Genomic DNA, 22,507 nt, shown 5'->3' on the forward strand with positions numbered 1-22,507 from the left:
AATGGTATTCAATCATCTAAAATATGGCGTACTTTTGTTTGGGCCTGGTGCACGAACAAAAGTACAAGCGTGCGCTGTTTTTTAAAATGTATCCCTAAATGTTAGATCTTGTTCTCTGGATGGACTTTGCTTTGTAGCAGCGTCTGACAAACATGAATGAAAGCAATAACCTGACTGGAAGGGACAATAATTTCTGACCATGATAGAAAATGCAATGTGGTTGATTCATGTTTGCTGAGGATCTCTTGATGAAGTTAAAGGTCAGTGGAACAACACAGAGGGCTACCCATGTGACTCTTTTAAGCTCTGTTTGGTTGTTTCCCTTCACTGTAGTGGTGCTTTCTCTTGGTAGTGAGTGCAGTGATCATTCTTTAATATCATGGAAATGGATTCATCTGAAAAAGTACAGGAAGAGGAAGAGTTAGAAATCATTTGCCTAAACAATCCAACTCTTAAGGTAAAGTAAAATCCTGGGATACTTGCTGCTTTGTAAAATAAATTGTTAGTTTGTTGTAATGATTCAGGTGATTGTAAAAAAAGTGTTGTTTTTTTTAATGCAATAGTTGTGGAATTTCTGACATCCTCTTGTAAAAACGACTGTGAAACTATCAAGGCAAATTATTACAAGTCAGATTGAAAAGGTAGATTGCTAAATAAGATAGCAGTCTAACTCTAAACTCTTTAATGATATAGATTGTAAAGGATGAACAATAGGGAGATGAGCACACAAACATTTTTGGTTCAGTTTGATCATTAATTTTAGCTTTCTATTTCAGCACATTTTTTCTTTTTGTCTCATTCATTTCAATAATAAATGCTGTTTTATGTGCAAAAAACCCGAATACTATGCATGTGTACAAACCTGAATAAAATTGAATTTTCTGAACGTAAAAAATATATGTACTACTACCTAAATGAATGAAAACAAATACACATTCCTATTGATCAATAGTTACACAATAGCCACCAAATTTCTTTGGATGTAGATTGTAAAAAAATTATTAAGCTCTTTTGGTTAAATTTTATTACATTCTCCATCTATACTCCAATACAGTACATAAGATCATCAGAAAATGAAAAAATGAGCATAATACATGAAATCTTGCACTGTTGCCTTAATGATAGAGAGGAAATGAAGAGAGTTTACTTGTACAAAGAGACAAGAGAGAAATAAGGGAACAGGAAAGTAAAAGGTAAAAGGTTTAAGTGACATTAGGAATCTACCAAGTGCACACTAGTGTCAGAATATCATACAAGAGCATCTTTCAAAATACAGCTAACTTTTTTCGTAGTTTTATGCTGCTGGAGAAAGGAAAGCCGGATCGGTTTACATTTCTTAGCTTTGTCGTGAATATGTGCAGTGATTTTCTCTGTTTGCATTGCATGCCAGGGCTTCGAAGCAGCCAGAGGAGGAGGGGGGAAGTTGCTGTGCCTGCTATAGATTTTCCTGTGTTACAGAATTGAATAAAGCTGGGGCCGAGTGCGCCCCAGGAAAGAACTTTCTGTGTTAATTATCTTAAACATCTACTTGGGCTTCCCTGTGCTTTTAGAGGAAATGGAAATTGGAAAAGAGGACCCTGAGAAGCACCCATTAAGGACTTTTATTGATGTGTTTTTGTGCACCGTTATCCTCTGAGGTAATTTACTGCTACGCTACTGCAATGTTCTCCCCTTCTCGCTTCCTTACTTTCCCTCCCAACTTGTTTATGTCAGCAGTTGAAGATGCGATAACATCTCACCCCTAGATTCAAGCTGTGATGTTTTCTCACAGCAGGGGTCCCACTAACGCAGGGTTTTTTGGTTTTTTTTTTGCTTGAGGACGTGTTCTTTTGTGTCGTGGCCAAAGACCGTGACACAAAAGACCATGGTGAGGAGCCCTTTAACGCGATAGTAGATCCGAACTCAAGGGACTACCATCGTCTTAAAGGGCTGCTGGCCACTCCAAAAATAAACTGTGGCTGAATGGGGAGGTTAAGCGGGGGTCATCGCTGATCCCTGTGTCAACTGAAGGCCTCGGTCAAGGCAGCCCTGAATACTCCAAAATAAAAATGAAGTTTCAAATGTGTGTGGCAGCCCCCCTCCCCCTTTGCCCCCTGATAGGCAGGCTCCCCTCAGCCCCCCCCCCCCACCCCCGATACACAGATCCTCCCTCCCCCTACCCCACTCTCATCCCCCTTCCAGAGATCCCTTTACCATATAATTGATCTCTCACTGGGGACGGTCGGCACCATTTTCCAAAATGACGCCGACTTCATCTTGCTCCAGCCTCGTAGCCTGAGTCTGAACCCCAGACCTTACCCCGGTCACATGGCTGGGGCAAGATTAGGTCGGCACCATTTTGGAAAATGGTGCCGACTGGGACAGGTATGAAAGTGCAACCGTGTCCAATTCAGGATCGAATATAAGGTAAGTGGGTCTCTGGAGGGGGATGGGGGAGGGGGATCTGTCTATAGGGAGGCTTTCAGGGGGCCTGGGGGGGGTGGGGCGGGTGGAGGAGGATCTGTCTATGGGGGGCCAGGGGGATCTGTTTATCAGGGGGGCCAGGGTGAGGGGGGCTATCGCCCATGCATAGTTTAAACTTTATTTTTCTTTTGGAGGAGTCGGGATTGCCTCAACCGGCGGCCCTGGATTGAAATGGAGGTCAGCAATCACCCTGCTCAACCTACCTATTTAGCTGTAGTTTATTTATTTCTTTTCCCTGCTGCTTTAAATGTGCAGCGGGAGCCTCGGGACCTGAGTTAGGGTCCTGGGCCTCCCACTGCACATCTAACATTTACCAGGGAAGTGTTATTATTTTATCACGGCTGACCACCTTCTTGGTCGGCCAAGATAAAATATTTGCATCTAATTATCTAGTAATGACCTTCTTTGCCTGCATTTGTATAATTCATGCATTTAAATCACATGCAAAGAATGGCATTGTAATAGGGGAGCGTATTTGGGTGGGGACATACAAAATATCATATATATTGCATGGTATCACCGCAATAGTGCACTATCGTGGCTATACTGCACAGTAAACGCAATATAACACACATTAGAGCCTACTTCCACAACATAAGGCCCTAGCGCAATTTGATGAATGACCCTGTCAGCTGGTTATGGTTGCCATTTTGGCTGTAGCAGGATAGATCCCAGCAGTCAATTCTGGGAACTCCTTCTCACATCACTGCTGGCTACTTCTACACAGATCATGTCTGACTCCTTTAATTGCAAGTATTTCCACAGTATGGCAGAAAACAATAGGAGAGAACACAAGAAGATATGAGTTACTGCATAAAGTGCATAGGTCATATGTAAAAAGAGCACTGGAGCTCAAAATGATGCTATGTGAAAATGATCTATGCAATAAATATAAAATGAAGAAAGATATGCAGAGCCATGTGTTCAGAGTATCCACGAGGAGGCCAATATTCAAACAAAGTCTCCAAAGGTTTATTTATTTAGCTAAGGTTAGCCGGAAAAGTTATCCCGGCTATTCAGTAGGATAAATGTCCCGTTGAATAACCCCACCCAACTCTGAAATCTAATCAGCCAGATTTGAATATTGCCTATTAGGCTGCAAAGTCATCCAGGTATGTATACCCAGATAATTAAATTACCCACCATCTTCAAAGAATATTGCTAGTTAGGCAGTGATTAAGTGAAAACAAAAATACACTTCCCATGTGGGCCTAGTGGCCTGATCTCCTGTCCCCCTCCCCAGTCAAAGATCCCCAAGCCTCGCTGAGTCCCCCAGACTAAGTTGTGATCCTCTAGGCCTGAAATTCATTCTTCCTTCGACCTTCTCCCTTTCCCCCAAAGTTCAATAAAACATAAAGAACTGCAGTTTTGGGATACCCTCTCCCTCCCAGCCCACCTCCTCTTATACTCCCCGGCCCTGCCCACATTCCCTGCAAAGCTTAAGGGCAGCCAGGAGCTGGGATCATGTGCCTGGCTCGCTCTCTCTCTGGATTTGACCAGGAGATTCTGAAATTCTAAAGGAATTCAGGGGGAGCATCTGCTGGCGCAGTCTGGAAAGAGGAGCGTGGTGCAGTCAGAAGACTATTTTTATTAATTTATAAAGTTCTGGCTGTCCTACGCTGACAGAATGGGGCTGGGCGTTAAACTCTTTTACACAGCACAGCGGTGCCTGCTACATTTCCAGGCCCCTTGTTTTTTTTTTCACTCATGTCGCCTTCTAAACGGCATCTGCAGCTGCAATCGCTGCTCCTGCTCCGGACCCACTATCCCACCCAGTGGGGAGGGGGAGAGGGAGAGAGAGGAAGGAATTTCAGACCTAAAAGCCCACAACTTTAATACTTGCTCTGGGGGGTTGGGGGAGGCTCAGGGATCCTTGTCTGGAAAGGGGGATGGGGGGATCAGGCTGTGAGGCTCACTCAGGAAGTGGGGTTTTTTTTTTCTTCAAATAATTACTACTTTTTCCAGGATAACTTTAGCTCTGAATAAGCAATTTGGTCATCTCAGCTCCACCCAGGAATGCCCCAAATATGCTCCTATTTTAGCCATTTAAATTTTAGTCAGATGATGACTTATCCCGCTAAAATGTACATGTATAATTGCCAAGGATATTCAAAAGTCGACATTTAAACAGATAATTTATAGGTAATCCAGCTTAATGCCTTTGAAAGATGACCTCAAGGTGTTGTTGAAGATAATGTTAAAAAGAAAATACATTATTTAGAATGCTGAAATTGCACTTGCTATTGAACAGATAGAAAATGTAATTGTATTGGTTAGTTCAACAACAAAAAAATTATTAAAAATATCCACAGCACTTACACTGTGTAATGTGAACGTTTTATGAAGATGGCTAAATAGGACAGATAAACATATTCATTTTGCATTTTAAATACATGAAAATGTCCCAGCTTGCCATGTCTGTTAATGTAAACACTTGATTTATCTTTGAACTTAATGGAATAATGAGAAGGAAATTATGCTGGTAATAATTAATAAGGACAATTTGCTGATTTGACCACTAGAGGTCTCCCTTGCACAATGCATTTCCGCCATACACTCTGGTACCTGCCTTAAAAAAACGATGTGAAGATTTTAGGGGATTCTTCATTTTGTTTGCTGGATTTTTATCAGATTTCCTTGTGCTCTCATATTTATTGCCCTCCTCTTTTTTTTTTTTTTTTAAAGAAGAAATCACTTTTGCTGTTCTCTTTCTCTGTTGCTGCTCCCCCAGCACAGTTGAAATGCTATTGCTACTACACCTTATTTCCATAGCTTTACTAGATGTGCAGAGCACTGTATAAACAGAGAGATGTAAGAGACAGTCCCTGCTTTGTGGAGCTTACAATCTAGTCAAGACACAAAGACAAGACAAACAGGAGGATTTGCATTTGAATCAATGCCTTCTGAAGTAGGACAATCAAGGGGGCATTTAGCTTTTTATGTCTACTGTGAGACATGTTTCTACTGATTTTAAGAGTAAATTTCATTGAGAAAGCAACACCCAGGTCTGCTGAAAGAGAGACAGATGGCAACACAGAGACATAATAGGTTAAGTTGGACATGGTAAGTTGAGTGGAGACCAAAAGTATGTTGCCTTTTGGGCCGTTCCCTAGGCGTGATCCAGAGGAAGGTGGTCAGTTTCAGGATGACCATTTAAAAAAACTAGTCTCACTATTTGATATTCAGCATAGTTTAGGGTCATTTCATGCATTGCTTGGATTTTTGCCTAGGTTGTGGCACTGTGTGTCTTTGTTCTTTTGGTTACAACTGTAAGGTGAACAATTTGTAAACTTATCAGAAAGGAGAGTGCTAAAAAAAAGTGACCCAATGCAGGTGCTTAATCATTCCTGCACAAGTACCTGTGATCTGATCATTTGCTGGCCATTGGTCTGTTTGTCCATGTTATTCAAACTTCATCCACTTTGCAATGTAAAATGTATAATTTTGTCTGCACAATACTGATATTTTCCTTCAAAATGATTTATTTAACCTTTAAAGATTTTGCACTAACAAAGTGGTATCAATGTCTTTCTTTTTCGCACTTGGCATCCTTACTGAACAAATGTTTCCACATTTACCTTAACTAATAAAGCCTATTGATCCATACAATTAGCTTGCCTAGATTTGCAATCTGTAGGAAAAAGACACCTGTGGGCTTGCAAGTGCCATGTGATAGGAAACCTCCCAGCAGAGTTTGGACCACTGGGGCCACAGGTACTTCAGTACCTGCGGACTTTGTACCTGCTTTACAAAGACGCAGGTTCCACGCCGTAAACCATGCATGGAGATGTAAAAATGAAACCTTGGCATGTTGTCTTTCAACTCCACCCTTCCCCCAACCCTGACGCTTTGCTGCATGGGGAAAGGTACCCACGCTGTGAAACTTTCACCCCCCTGTCCCAGATTTTACCTGGTCACCTTCTCAGTTATTTGGGTTAAATCATTTGAAAACTGCAGGTAGGGGCATAAGAAGGTGCACCTAAAGTTATAGCTGTAATTCCTAAACTGTGTAGTTGAAGCAGCACAGTTTATTGAACAGGCGTGACTCTGTCCCTAACATACGCGCATACGTTCACTGTTACGCGCACAGATTATACGCACAGAGGTTATGCGGGGACATTTTCAAAATGGCACCGCGGGCCTACAAGGCCAGCTTCAGCATGAAGGAGGTACAGCTGCTCGCCCAGCTGATTGTGGCAGATGAGGGCTGGCTAACCTCCCACCCCTGGGTTCAGAGAGGCAGGGAAGGATGGCTCACACCTTGATGGCCCTCCTCTGCCACTTTAGCCACTGGGCCTCCTACCCCCGAGAGGTAAGTGCCTTTAAGGACATAGGCCACTACTACCCCTCCAACTATTTATCATAGCGGTTACTACCCCTAACTAATTAAGCTAGATATTTCACTGCTCTCTACATTAATGGTGGGGGTGGAAGGGAAATAGAACCAAAAGGTTACTAAGAGTCAAGAGAAACAGATAAGTATGAGAAAAAAAAAAGTGCAAAACTTGCTGGGCAGACTGGATGGGTCGTTTGGTCTTCTTCTGCCGTCATTTCTATGTTTCTATTTCTAAAGTGCTACCAGACATGCACAGGTCTGTTCAGATACACACGTCACAGAATCTGCTGCATGGAGCTTACAATGTAGTCAAGACAAACATACATGACAAAAAAGAGTCCATGGAAAGTGTTTATTGTAGAGAAATGGTTAGGAACCTCAAAGAGGTGAGTTTTTAGACTGGCTTTGAATATGGACAGAGACTCAGCCTGTTCTGGTCATATGGCATGGCAGGAGCTACTCTGTGAAAGCATTAGGGATGTGCAGACCAAAAGTTTAAGTTCATAAGTCCATAAGTCGAAAGGGGGGGTCAATTTCGGTCAATATGGACATATGTAGAATTCCATAAGTTGAGTCTATGTCCATACGTGCACTGATTCCCTAAATAAAAATTTAAACCCCTCACCCTCCTTAATCCCCCCCCCAAGACTTACCAAAACTCCCCAAGCTGGCCAAAGTTCCGTGAGGGTCCGGGAGCGGACGCGCGGGGAATCACGTGACGTCGCGTCACTCCGACGTGACGCCGACGTCACGTGGTCCACCGCGCGTCCGCTCCCGGACCCAAACGGCACTTTTGGCCAGCTTGGGGGGTCAGGAGGGCCCCTCAAGCTGGCCAAAAGTGCCGTTTGGGTCCAACGAGGGGTCAGGGAACGGAACCGCGGTGGACCACGTGACGTCGGCATCACGTCGGAGTGACGCGACGTCACGTGATTCCCTGCGCGTCCGCTCCCGGACCCTCACGGAACTTTTGGCCAGCTTGGGGAGTTTTGGTAGGTCTTGGGGGGGGGGATTAAGGAGGGTGAGGGGTTTAAATTTTTATTTAGGATCAACAATCGCGATTTCCAACGTATTCAACATAGCTATGTTGAATAAGTTGGAAATCCGATCGTTTTCGCCTCATCACTTTTTTAAGTTAAAAAAAAAAATTACGTTGCGTTTTACATATATGTTGAAAACGAATGCACACCCCTAGAAAGCATGGCAAAGGTTGGTGCTGGTGGGATCTAAGTGAGGAACGTATATGCTCTTTTGGCTAAGCATTTAGAGTACACAGTTAGGAAGAATGCATAGGGAATGCAAATAGAGAAAATCAGAACTATGAGTCCCTGCATCCAATGGTATAAAACCTGGACTGGATCAATATGCCCTAAAAATCTGGAGCCAGTTGGCAGCCTTACCATAGATGCCATAAAGTGAAGGAAAGTCTGTGGCTGTTCCCCTGCAAGGAAATTGAGTGCACTGGACAGGCGCTATGGTCGGAATCTGCGTTCATTCCATATGTTTCTATCCTGAAGAGAATAGCCTGGCACCTGATGGTTCACATATGTGACTGGCTGGGGCGGCCACATGGGCCAGGGATAAGCAAACTATAGTCTCCTCCGGGAGGTTTCACAATTGTGGCTGTCTGTGCAGCCTTGTTGATAGAGTCATTTTGGCCCATCTAGGTGCCCCACCTCTGCTGAAGGCTGTCTCTCTAGGTCTTGCTCCCAGAATTGGTATTGCACTGATACCTCATCTAAAGGCTGGAATGACGGGAAACACTCAAAGTAATTCTAATTCAGTTGTTTTCAAAAAATGCAGGGCTGAAACTATAGGCACTTTATAAGCTATTGCTCACTGTTGCTTTCTTCTCAATGTCCTCTGTTTTCTAATACATTTTCCTCACTCCTACAAGGTCAGATTATTAAGTGGCCTAATATTCACCACATCCACTAAGGATTCAGAGGCAGCTTTCTATAGTGTCCCCTCAACGTGGACATTCAACATTGGTCTCTCACTGACCAGCTGCTCATCCCGGGTTATTACAAACCTCATGCCCTTATGCTACTCAAGTACGGGATCTGAACATAAGCTCACTGCAGGTTATCCCACTGTTTCCTTGACAATCCCTTAACACAAATTTTCTGCTAGGTATACTCACCATTTGGTTGAAAAAAATCTACTTCTTTCACCTAACTGTTGCTCACACTGCTTTTTTTTCATAATACCTGTTCACTTAATCCCTACATCTTATTCCATTTCAGATATACCACTAACTTTTTCTTCTTGGAAGAGTAGGAGGCCTCCTCTGGTCCATGCTGCAGCTCCACCGCCACTAGCAGGAGATGGACTGGAGGTCACCCGCCTACCCCCACCACAGATAGCAGCAGGACTAGAGCTCACCCCCACCAACAGCAGGGCTGGAGCTCACCAAAATGCCCACTGCTGTTCAGCATCCACCCCTCCTCCCCTCTTTTGTTTCCCCCTCCTATATGGCCACGCTTATATTTTGCTCCTGGTACCTGAGGACAAAGACCCTGTTGCGGAGGATCTTCTTTTGGAGGAGGAAAGCCAGGGTGATGTGTCATCTTTCAGCAGGTACATACTGGAGCCACCTGTAGCCTCCGAAGTTGGGTCTGTGGGAGCTCAGCTCTCACGGAGCTGTGGGTGGACCTCTGAAATGGCTGTGTCAGAATTTGGCCAGCATTCAGGGTGCTGACGGCAGAGGCGGGCCACCTGGCTAATAGTCAAGATTGGTTAGGAGCTGTTCTTAAGCTGGTAGCCTAGAGCTAGCACCTGAAATTAACATTAAAAAAGCACACGAACAAACCCCAACACAAGAAAAGAACAAAATGGCTTTCCTTGAGGCCTTCTAAACTCCCTTCTGCCTCCCAAGAAAGCTGTGGGGCCTAGGCCTTTACGGTTGGGCTGAGTTGACTCCAGCTGGATTCTCCCTTCCAAACACCCTACCGCCTAGGGCCGGTGCTAGCTTTTTTGTTCTCCTGTGCAAACAATTAGTGTGCTGCCCCCTCCCTCCCCTCATTTCATTCATTCTTTGTCCTAGGCCCTACCTAAGAGCCTAAATTTGGCTTCCAGAACCTCCCTCCCACATTTTCCTATGTCGTTGGTGCCCACATGTACCACGACAGCCGGCTCCTCCCCAGCACTGTCTAAAATCCTATCTAGGTGACACGTGAGGTCCGCCACCTTTGCACCAGGTAGGCATGTTACCAGGCGATCCTCACGCCCACCAGCCAGCCAGCTGTCTACATTCTTAATAATCGAATCACCAACTATGACAGTCGACCTAACCCTTCTCTCCTGGGCCGTAGCCCTGGGAGACACATCCTCGGTGAAAGAGGATAATGTACCACCTGGAGAGCAGGTCCTTGCTAGAGGATCCTTTCCAGCTGCACCAAATTGATGCTCTCTATTCATGAGACTTTCTTCCTCTAAGGCAGCACCAGGGCTGCCAGTCTGAAGTTGGGACTTGGCTACTATGTCCCTGAAGGTCTCATCTATATACCTCTCTATCTACCTCAGCTCCTCCAGGTCCACCACTCTAGCCTCCAGAGATCAGACTCGTTCTCTGAGAGACAGAAGCTCTTTGCAGCGGATGCACACATGCAACTTTTCAACGGCGGGTAAAAATTCATACATGTGACACTTGATGCAAAAGACTGGGAGGCCCCCCCCTCTTGCTGCTGGACTGCTGCCTTCATCTCAAATTTCTTCAGTTCCTAGTTAAGTTTTAGGTTGCTATGGGAGTAGGAATGTGTCTAATTAGGGTCCTTTAAATGTATTAGTGTATTCACTATGGGGTAGATTTTAAAAAGGTGCGAGTGGGCGTACATGTGCGGATTTACGCACGTAACCTTTTTAAAATCCGGCCCTATATGTCTTGTAGTGGCCTACAGGGGAATGATCACATTCTCAATAAGGTGTGGAGAATTCTTGGTGAAGTAAAAAGGCTGTTTTTTTTGGGGGGGTTTTAGTGTGAAAGTGGCATCTGCCTACAAATTGAAGGATGAGCTAGGGGTGGGTGGGTTGGGAAATACAAACACACTAACTTCTGCTTATTAGCTGCCTTACTGACTGACTATTTAAAAATAAACACACTAACTTCTGTTTATTAGTTGCCTTACTGACTATTAAAAGCATAAACACACTAAATAATGTACCTCAATAGTTTACTTCTCCCCAATACTTTAAAAAACATTTTCCCAAGCAAAAACTTAATGATTCCTTTCAGCTACCAGCAAGGTGATCCTCTCCTCTCAGTGCTCTCTCTCTCTCTCTCACACACACACACACACACACACACTCTTCACAGGCAGCCTCCCATTCACTCACACACACAAGCAGATCAGGCAGTCAGGGTCCATGGGTCATTCCTCCTCTACTGCTGCTGCCAGCCTGTTCCTTTGTGGAGAAAAGCTGTTCTGCAGCTCTTCTTCCTGTGCTGGCCCCGAGGTAATTCAACACTCGCAGGCTAGCATTTCCTGTATTCTCATCTCGCGAGAATACCAGAAGTTCTAGCACTGCGAGTGTTAAGTACCATGGGGCCAGCACCAGAGGAGGAGCTGCCAGATGGGTTTCCTCTGCTGTGGCCTCCTGCTTCTGCCGCTGGTGAGATCGGGTCCACTGGCAGCACCAAGGACTTCCTTCTTCCACCGCCGGTGGGATCAGGTCCACCGGCAGCACCATGGAGCTCCTTCTTCCACCATTGGTGGGATCGGCTCCACCGGTGGCACCACGGGCCTCCTCTTCTTCCACTGCTGGTGGGATTGAGTCCACTGGCAGAAGCACAGGCCTCTTCCTGCTCCCGATGCCATCCCACCAGGTGTGCTGCCCTGTGCAATTGCATGGTTTGCATACCCGGTGGGGCCGGGCCGGCTCCCACCCCTGAAAAATTTGCCAGGGCTAGGTACCCTCCTGACTAATGTTCCCTGTAAGGATTAGGTTGCTGTGAGCAAAACCTTTTGTTTGTGAGCAAAAATGTTTGTGAGCTGTTCAGGATGCAGTAGGATAGTTCCCCCACAACTCCACCATGCCTCCTCTCTTTGGGCCTTGGTGCTCTGTGCAAAAATTGTTGATGGCATCCCCTCTCCCCAACTGTTAGGAAGTCAGACTGAAAGGATTGGGGAGAGGGGCTAGCATCCCATTCAGAATAACATGGCTTAGGGGGAATGGGCACAGTTTATCCTTCCTCCTGATCCCAGCACACTCCCCTTTCCCCCCACCATTCCAGTTTTGGCCTTAGAAATACAGAAGTGCAGATTCTCTAGATATAGAAATGCTGCATTTACAGAATAAAAAGACATATGGTTTCATTTTCTATCAATCATGTATTACTGGATCACACACATCAGCAGAACTGAGCCAAAAAATCTCCAAAACAAATTTCATATTTTGTCAAAATAACCAACAAATAGTGCAAACCCCTAGACTATGCATACCTTTGCCTGCCACTTGTCTATAAGACATTACAAGAAAAACTCCAAAGGGCCTTATATGCAGTAAAGAAGGCCCTGGCCAGTTTTAGCCACCCAGCAAAACTATTTTTAAAATCATTTGACAGCATTGCATCAACAATTTAAGAAAATGGATTCAAGATCTTATTCAGATTTTTAACACCTCATAGACAACACACAATATACCCACAGGTTCCAGTTAACTTTTGGAGAAAATACATAGAATCATAGAACATAGAAACCTAGAAATGACGGTTAAGGATAGTAACCACCACACCAGCAAGTTACCCCCATGCACTGTTTTCTTCATTCCCATCCTCTAGCCTTTAGGGATCCACAGTGTTTATCCCAAACCCCTTTGAAATCTTTTTCTGTTTTTGTCTTCACCACCTCCTCTGGAAGGGCATTCTAGGCATCAACCACTCTCTCCATGAAGAAATATTTCTTGACATTTATTCCAAGTCATCCTCCCTAGAATTTCATTTCGTGACCCCCTAGTTCTACTTCTACTGATTTCTTTCCAGGGGAAAAGGTTTGTTGTTGATTGTACATCATTTCAGGTATCTGAATGTCTGTATCATATCTCCCCTGCTCCTCCTCTCCTCCAGGGTATACATATTTAGGTCCTTCAACCTCTCCTCATAAGTCATTTGATGGAGAACTCCACCAATTTTGTCATCCTTCACTAGACCACCTCTATCTTGTCTCTGTCCCTTTTGAGATACGGTCTCCAAAACTGAACACAATACTCTAGGTGAGGTCTCATCAAGGACCTGTACAAGAGGATTATCACCTCTTTTTTCTTACTGGTTATTTCTCTCTCTATGCAGCCCAGCATTCTTCTGGCTTTAGCTATTGCCTTGTCACATTTCTTTGATGTCTTCAGATCACTAGACACTATCACCCCAAGGTCTCTCTCTTGCTCCATGCACAACAGCCCTTCACCCCCCATCACATACAGCTCTTTTGGATTACCACACCCCAGATGCACGACTCTGCACTTCTTGGCATTGAATTCCAGCTGCCATGTCTTTGACCACCGTTTAAGCTTCCTTAAATCACATCTCATTCTCTCTACTCTTTCCGACGTGACCACTCTGTTGCAGATCTTAGTATCATCCACAAATAGACAAACTTTACCTTGTATCCCTTCCACAATGTTGCTCAAAAAGATATTGAACAGAACCGGTCCCAATAGTGATGCCTGTGGCACTCCACTTAACACCGTTCTCTCTTCAGAGTAGGTTCCATTACCATTACATGCTGTCTTCTATCCATCAACCAGTTTGTAATCCACACCACCATGTTGGCATTCACTCTCAAGCTTCTCATTTTATCCATGAGTCTTCTAGCGACGGTCCTTTTCCAGGGTCTTCTTTAGTGAACACTGAACTGAAGTATTTGTTTAATATTTCCGCCATTTCTTTGTCTCTCTCCACACATTGATCCTTGTCACCTTTCAATTTCACTATATCTCTTTGGTCTTTCTCCTTTCTCTGATGTCTGAAAAATGTTTTGTTACTTCGCTTTACCTCTTTGGCAATCCTTTCTTCTGCTGACTTTTTGCTTTCTTGATTACTTTCTTCATCTCCCTCATTTTCACCAGATATTATTCCCTGTGTTCTTCTTTTTGGGATCCTTTATATTTCTTGAATGCTGCTTTTTTTGCTTTTATTATGTCAGCCAGCTCCTTTGAGAACCAGTTCAATTTCTTATTTCTCTTACTTTTGTTTACTTTTCTAACATATAGTTTTGTTGCTTTTGTAATTGATCTTTTTAGTTTGGTCCTCTGTTGTTCCACCTCTCCCATTTTCTCCCAGTCTTCTAATTCTACCTCTAGGTACATCCCCATTTCAACAAAGTCTGTATTTTTGACTTTGTGTGACTTCTCCGTATCCTATTTGTGATGTGAAACCATACCGTTTGATGATCACTGGTGCTGAGGTGAGCACCCACCCAGACATTACAAACATTATCCCCGTTAGGGAGCACTAGATCGAGTATAACTCCCTACTTCGTAGGTTCCATTACCATTGCTTCTTCTCTACCCCACATTCCTTGCAGTTCAGTTGCTTGCATATTGTTTTAGCATAAAGAGCTACTCTCCCTCTTTTCTTTCATTTCTATAACATAAATAAATAAATAAATAAATAAATATACTTCCTGTTATTATTTGTGATAATTGTGGGTGGATCCTTGGGCCGGTGGCAGATGACCACGCCCACGGGGGTAGATCCCGAGAGGGACCACCGGTCAGGCTCAGAGTTGGGAGACAGACTCACACTTAGTTCTTTTATTAAACTGTTTTAGAAAACCAGAGGTGGCAGTAGTGAGCTGAAAGAGCCCGGCTGGGCTGTAGTCCCTCAGGCACTGGAACAGCGATCCCAGGATGGCTGAGCTGTAGAGAAACTGAGATAGTGAGTAGGCAGAGTATGCAGAGTTCAGGAACAGAACCTTGATGGTGATACTCACACAATAGTCTCTTGGAACAGCCCAGGAACTGGAATGAAGTAGGCCCTCGAGGAGCGAGTAACTGGTTCCAGGGAAAGCTCTGCGAGAGAGATGGTAATTCACTGGTGTTGTAGGCAGCAGTGACTTCCTGGCAGTATCAGGTCCGGGAACGCGGGCCCTCGAGGAGCAAGTACCGGTTCCAGACTGTGACCTGAAAAGCAAGAGAGAGAGCGAGGCCCCCGAGGAGCGGGTACTGATAAAGTCCGAGGAGGCAGAGTAGCAAGTGACTTATCTGATTAAGCTTTAAGTTGGCTAACTCAGGGGTAGGGAATGGGTGGATCAGGGAGGAGTCGAGTCAGCCTTGGTTGGACCATAGGGCTGTCCTAAAGTTAGCCAGATACATTTATCTAGCTAACTTAAAGTGAATTTTAAAAGCCCAACGTGTGCCAAAATTAGGGGATGCGTGAATATGAAGGGCTGACATGCGCCGAGCGGATTTTAAAACTCGCCTGGTTACATGTGTAAATGCCACTGCATGCAGAAATGAAGAGTTTCCAGAAAGGGGCAGAGTATTGGGCATGTTTTGGGCGAGGTATGGGTGAACCGGGATATTTGCAAGTACATTTTTAGGAGATACGACGTGCGCCGGGGTCCCCTGCTGCGTAACTTTACTTCTGCTATGGATGATGACTAAGTTATAAAGCTGGAAAAACCAGGCAGGGTTTTAAAGGTTGGGGCCATCAAGGGGGAGAAAGACTATTAAACTAGGGGGGTTTGAAAGTCCTATCGCTTAACTGGGCGAAGTGGGATCGAACTGGGAAAACTGGCAATGAAGCTGGCGCGTGTGCCTTTTAAAATCCCCCCCCCACTTATGAGGTAGAAGTAACATTTGCACATAAACGTGTGTGCCCCCTTAAAATTGAGCACACGTGCACGCGGACAGGCTATTTTATAACATGAGTGCTTACAAGCGTCCCTAGGCGTGGGCTGATGAACATGCGCACATGTGCACCCATGCGCCACTTTGAAAGTTATCGTCTCTTGTGTGTGTGTGTGTGTGTGAGAGAGTCTATGTGTCACATATAGGTTCTCACAGGCTCTTTCACACACACATGTACCCATATACACATGCGCACAGGCTCTCATACACACACACATACATACAGGTTCACACACATGCACGCAAGCTCTCTCTCTCTCTCACACACATACAAGCACACACTCACACATACTATCAGGATCTCCTCCTCTGTTCGGGCCGCGGTGGAACAGGCCTTCCTGCGCTGAAGGGAAAAGCTATTTGTGCGAGTAGGAAAAGTTGTACGCGGGTACACATATGTGCAGATGAGTAGTAACACTGCTCCTGACCCTAACTTATCCTTTCCATGGGGACTCTGAGATGGAAAGGGCAGGAGCAATATCCACTGAAAAAGTGAGATGGTTGAAACCGATTGTTCTGGATGCGAAAAACTCAATTGCAGCTTATGTTTTATTGGCTGGTAGGTCCTTACTTTGACATATTTAGGTAACCATTGCAGGTTTTCGTGCCTTCAGGCTATATATGATTGTCGTGAATTGCAGCATGTCAGGTTGAAGAGGGAACTGCATGAGAAACAGAAAGTGCAAAGCATACATGCTTATGAAGGTGAAAACCCTAACGAGCAGCAATTTTTGTATTCCTTTAAAAGACCAATGGGCATGTTTAAAAATGGATTTTAAAAATGAGTTCTGAGGTGTATTATACACATCTGAACATACGAGATAGAGAAAAAAACCCCCATACTTGATTAATGCTTCTAAGCCACAGACATCTTAGATTTAAAACCAAAAAGGAATTGGCTTCATGAAACTGTAGTTGTTTTGAGTCCAAATAAGAGCTTCCACCTTGACTTGGATTCATAAGAACAAGGATCGGATGTTTCATGTTTTACTTTTCCGAGAGCTGAAATTCTGTGACAATATACACAGTATATACTGATCTCATTGTTGGATGCTTGGCTTGGTGGTGTTTCATCAGCTCAATGGCTGAGACAAGCTTTAGACGAGGGATGCTGCAGTCAACCTTGCAGGAGGAACTACTCGCCCATCGGGACACAGGCCAAGCCCTTTCATGGTATTGTGTGGGATTTCCTTTCAGAGGGGAGTGCTGGCAACGAAACAAAATACATGTAAAAATAACACAAACAGGGTAAATAAACAATGAGTTCCATATTCAAAGCTATTTAGCAGGATAACTTGTGAGTTACATGGCTAAATGACTTCTTATCAATACTTAGGGCATTTATCTGGCTAAAATGTAGCTGGATAGCATGGGGGCATTTTGGGGTGAAGCTAAGTTATCCGGCTAACTTAGCTGATTTTCGCCTTATCTGGATACGTTATCTGACTGCATATGGCTAGATAACTTAAGGCTTAATTGTCTATACTGAAAAGAATATAACTGGTTAAGAGTGTGCACAATTTAATAAACAGTCTGGGCCAGTGGTCAGGGCCTACCTTGCCATCCGAGAAGTGCTCAGCATCAGCCTGTGTCCCTCACCTGAAACTTCCTAAATTAATTTGAAAGCTGTTGGGCCGAAAGGCCCGAGGAAGTGAGCCAGCCTATTTCCTCCTCTCAGTGATGCAAATCTTGTAAGTTGGAAAGGGATATCCACCTTCGAAGCCTCCGAACCGACTCCATCCCCGCCTCATTCACAGCTATAGTGCGCCCAGCAACATCCTCGTTGTTGTAGGAATAATACTCTTTATGCTATCAGTGGTCGTAGCTGAGGCAATGTCTGATGTCACCGAGAGTGGCAGTTTGCTTGTACCGTGCCCCAGCAGGCTTTGCTATTTGGGGGTGGCGAGAAAGAAATAGGGATGGGGATGGCTTGTGGGCAGGTGGGGGAACCCATTTCCAACTTTAAATGTTTTACATCACTTTGAGAGGGGGAGGTGTCTGGCCTGTATCCTCAGGCCTTTTGGCCCAACATTTTTCAAATACATTTCAGAGATCTTAGATTGGGAGGGGGGGGGGGGGGGGGGGGGGGGGGTGAGGAGTTGCCTGATGTTGAACTTCTCAGGGAAGGGGGATGGGGGGGAAGAGGGGAAGAGGGGCTACTGGACTGGTCTGGGCTTTTTTTTTTTAGTATGTCAACGCTTATGCTGCTCTATTCTTTAAATATAGCTGTATAAGTTTAAAGTCATTCAGCTACCTTAAGCCGGATGCATTTAAATTTAACTGGTGTTATACAAAGCTAGCCGGTGAAGTGTAAAGTTATACAACTCAGGTAGCCAGATAACTTTTATTTGTGGATATTCAGGAGGACATTTATCATGTTGAATATTAGGAATGTGCAGCTCAAAAAAAAGTTTTGGGTTTTTTTTTACTTTATTTTTTTGTTTTGTATATTGTTTTATTTGGTTAAGTTCATTTCCCAAATCAATTAGAAATAAATAAATAATTAAATGGCCAAAAAAAATCCCCAAAACAAATACAAATTGAAACGGGCTTTCTAAACCCCCTTCTGCCCTAACAGAAGCCCTGGTGCCTCCCACACACTCCCACCTTTTTCCTTCCCCCAAAATAGGTCCAGCCTTAGATGTACTTGACTAGGCTTAGCCAGGCCCAGCCTGGCCAGGCCCCTCTGACCTTTCTCGCCTTTAAAAAGAAATGGTGGGTCCAGGAGCCGGGTACTTTCCTGGCCCTCACATATCCATTCCCTGTTGGTCTGATGGTTTGAAAGGGCATGAGTGGTACCCAGTTGCTCCTGGTTATCTGGTGCTCTTTAACAATGGCAGTGCTGGCTCTCCTAAGCAGCGCCAAAGAGACATCACTTTGGTACATTCTCAGGTGCAGCCGGCACCTGATTGTGTGTGTGGGGAGGGGGAGAGGGAGAGAAATAAGAGTGGCCCAGCCGGGTAGGCCTAGGTCCAGACCTATTTTGCAAAAGAGAAGAAGATGGAAGAGGCCCCAGCTGGGCATGGCCCAGATTCCAAAGCTTCTGTTGCGATAGTAGAGTGGTAGGGAGCATCAAAGGACCTCTGGAGGCCTCTGTTTAAAATTTGGCCTCGACATGAAAACAAAAATAACCAACCATTTTGGGTATACTTGTAAGAGGCCATTTTCAGTTCATTCCATTTGGCTAAAATAAATCCAGATAACGTAGCTGTTGTAGGGGTTTTTAATATTGGCCCTAATGACAAAAAAGTATTTAATAGTGGAATAAAATCAAATATAAAATAAAAAAGATCTTTTTTCCAGTTTTTATGATATATACTGTATTTTAATGTTTGATTTTATTCCACTATTTATTGAATAATTTTATTGCCAGTGTTTATTTATCCTCTTTGTGTTAACATAAGAACATAAGAAATTGCCATACTAGGTCAGACCAAGGGTCCATCATGCCTAGCATCCTGTTTCCAACAGTGGTCAATCCAGGCTACAAGTACCTGGCAAGTACCCAAAAACTAAGTATATCCCACGCTACTGATGCTAGTAATAGCAGTGGCTGTTTTCCAAATCAACTTGATTAATAGCAGGTAATGGACTTCTCCTCCAAGAACTTATCCAAACCTTTTTTAAAACCCAGATACACTAACTGCACTAACTACATCCCCTGACAACAAATTCCAGAGTTTAATTGTGCGTTGAGTGAAAAATAATTTTCTCCGATTAGTTTTAAATGTGCTACATGCTAACTTCATAGAGTGCCCCCTAGTCCTTCTATTTATCTGAAAGAGTAAATAACCGATTCACATCTACCTGTTCTAGACCTCTCATGATTTTAAACACCTCTATCATATCTCCCCTCAGCCGTCTTTTCTCCAAGCTGAACAGCCCTAACCTCTTTAGTCTTTCCTCATAGCGGAGCAGTTGCATCCCTTTTATCATTTTGGTTGCCCTTCTCTGTACCTTCTCCATCGCAACTATATCTTTCTTGAGATGCGGCGACCAGAATTGTACATAGTATTCAAGGTGTGGTCTCACCATGGAGCGAAACAAAGGCATTATGACATCCTCTGTTTTATTCATCACTCCCTTCCTAATAATTCCTAACATTCTGTTTGCTTTTTTTACTGCCGCAGCACACTGAGCCGACGATTTCAATGTATTATCCAATATGACGCCTAGATCTTTTTCCTGGGTGGTAGCTCCTAATATGGAACCTAACATTGTATAACTATAGCATGGGTTATTTTTCCCTATTATATGCATCACCTTGCACTTATCACATTAAATTTCATCTGACATTTGGATGCCCAATTTTCCAGTCTCACAAGGTCCTACTGCAATTTATCAGAATCCGCTTGTGATTTAACTACTTTTACTTTTATATTTTCTGTTGCCTCCCCTTCTCTCCGACTGCTCCTTATCTTGTGGTTGGTGGTTTTTTTTTCCTCCTTTGTTCTGGGGACTTCCTTTGCCTGTGAAGTATTTGTTCCATGGATAAACAGATAATTTAATTTCCATTGGGCTGCTAGTTTGGTAGTTTCCACAAGCCATAGAAAAGCCACCACAAAAATGTTAAAGAAAAACAAGAGAAACCCAACCTGCTACAATGCTGAATGCTGGGCTATGCCAAAAATTGCTTGGAATGAGTCTAATTGCAGGATATACTGGATCCTGGACTATTTCCCACACATAATTATCTCATTTATTTCAATGACATTTCAATATTAATTCACCATACTGCCATCAATCAACCAATCAACCATTGAGCTATAAACCTGCTGTAGTTTATTTGAGCCAGGTATATTTATAGTTCAGATACATTGATTATTCTCTCTATATTTGCATGGAGAATCTTCAGAAGACAAGATACCAACCATTGTATAATCTTACCTTTGTGATTCAAATAGTCCCAGGTCTGGTGACAGCATTAATGGCACCTGAGGTTTAGGTGGAAATATTGAAGTTGTCCATTTTAACCGCTTACTTAAATGGACAGGAACCTGGCAGATGGTGGGCAGATCACAATTAGGTGCGAGTGACATCTTGAATATTAAGGGTATCTCAGGGAAAAGAACTGTTGAGAAAAAGGATACAATGCATCATACTCTCTGTGGGGGTAATTTTCAAAGGAGTTATGCATATAAGTGTAACATACTATTGTAGCAATTTTCAAAAGCCCACTTACATGGGTAAAGTGCATTTACTCGAGTAATACCCAGTTTTACCCGAGGAAATGCTGTTGAAAATCAGGCCTTTTATCTTTAAGATTATAAAGTGCTATTTCTCATATGTGGTTCTAATTTTATAGTATTGAGATTTTAGAAACTGAGCAGACAATAGAGAAGAGGGTTTTTAAAAAAAAATTGTAAAATTTATTAGCAGTTCAAAATTATACATGAATAATGCAAAGAAAATATGTAATAAACAAGAAACTCATAAACAAAGCAAATACATAAGAAATCCAAAAATATGCAAATTACATGTAAAGTCCACAAAAGGGGAGGGTGGGGAAAGAAAAAAATAACAAGTAACAATCTCAAAGAAAAACAGCGCCAAAATTATCCTAATCCACTTAGTATCATATAGCTAACCTATACCTTATAGGAAATGAGATCCCACCACCCTTACTAAAATAATTGCTCCCACTATAACAGGTCTGAGAAGAGAAACTTATTCCCAGAATATACAACCATACATTTACATGGGAACGTCATGAACAAAGAAGCACCGAGGGCTATCACTCGTGGTGTTAGTTGAAGGAAAGCCTTCATCTTCACCTGGGTAGCCTGAGTTACATCAGGGAAAATATGAATTCTTTGACTACAAATCAATGCTTCTTTATTCCTAAATAAGACTTAAGAAGAAAGACTTTATCAGCCTCAGAGCAAAACCTTCACAAAGAGCTTGGCCCTAGCCATAATCAGATCTTGTGACGGATCAAGATAAGCCAATAGATCTAAACTATCTGTGGAAATAACAAGTATCAGGACCACTCTCAACGTCATTCACTTTATGTTTAAACAAAGGGAAATAATACATTTTCTCAATAACTGATTTATCTCAATCTGTAATTTCTAGAATTTCCCTAACATGTTTCAAAAAACAGCTCAGAAGCTGAAATCAACCTAGTCACGGGGAAATTCAATAATCACAGATTCTTTATTCGATACATAGTAAGGTGAACTTTAGAAGTACAGAGCGAGCCAAATCCAGGAGATAAGCACGTCTCTCAGGCTGGGCGTGCGCTGGATGGATTTTAAAAAGTGCATGAGTACACGCGTATCTCCTGGTCCATGCAGAAATCAAAAAGTTAAAAATGGGTGGGGCTTGGACGTGGTCTGGGTGGAGCATGGATGGGACATGGGCGTTCCGGGAAGTTAACTTGAAATGTGCACATAAGTATTTATGCGCACAACTTTACTTCTGCTATGGATGGCGTGTAAGTATTGAAGCAAAACAACTGAGGCTAGTTAGCGGGGTTTTAAGGGTTGGGCTAAAAGAGTAAAAGGGAGGCATATTAACTAGGGAGGTTAGGAAGTGCTATCCTTTACCTGGGTGAACTGGGAACAGACTGGGGAAATTGGTAATTGTGTCGGCGAGTGTATCTAATAGAATCTCCCCACTTACGTGGTAGAGCTGGCATTTTACGTGCACATGGGCACCTCCATATAACATTGCGTGCACGTGTACACGCATACAGCTGATTTTATATCATGCACTCACATATATGGGTATGTTATAAAATGGCTGTGGCCATTAGCGTGAGCCAGCATACATGCATACATGTACGCCCGCGTGGCTGAATGTTACCATCATTATCCAAAAGTTAAATTTTATTATGCACACATAAATTGTACTTGATATGGG

At 43.5% G+C, this 22,507-nt stretch overlaps 1 protein-coding gene and 1 long non-coding RNA gene across 3 annotated transcripts in view; one reads left to right on the plus strand and one right to left on the minus strand.

Moving 5' to 3' along the window:
* The first annotated feature begins 367 nt into the window (after positions 1–367).
* Positions 368–22,507, plus strand: part of LOC115091371 (solute carrier family 23 member 1-like) — a 184,475-nt gene continuing 162,335 nt past the window's right edge. The window contains exons 1-2 of one of the 2 annotated variants that reach the window (XM_029601648.1): positions 368–457; positions 1,551–1,637. In XM_029601648.1, coding sequence (XP_029457508.1) covers positions 1,608–1,637 — 30 coding nt within the window. In that variant the 5' untranslated portion in view covers positions 368–457; positions 1,551–1,607. The remainder of the gene's footprint in view (positions 458–1,550; positions 1,638–22,507) is intronic. The other variant, XM_029601647.1, reaches the window with a different exon arrangement.
* The window catches only part of LOC115091372, a 93,897-nt gene continuing 87,564 nt past the window's right edge, over positions 16,175–22,507 (minus strand). The window contains exons 2-3 of the long non-coding RNA XR_003856689.1: positions 20,531–20,714; positions 16,175–16,849 (exon numbers count right to left, since the gene is read on the minus strand). This is a non-coding gene — a long non-coding RNA (uncharacterized LOC115091372). The remainder of the gene's footprint in view (positions 16,850–20,530; positions 20,715–22,507) is intronic.

This window comes from Rhinatrema bivittatum, chromosome 4 (assembly GCF_901001135.1).
Source record: "Rhinatrema bivittatum chromosome 4, aRhiBiv1.1, whole genome shotgun sequence".
In the NCBI taxonomy this organism is placed as follows: domain Eukaryota; kingdom Metazoa; phylum Chordata; class Amphibia; order Gymnophiona; family Rhinatrematidae; genus Rhinatrema; species Rhinatrema bivittatum.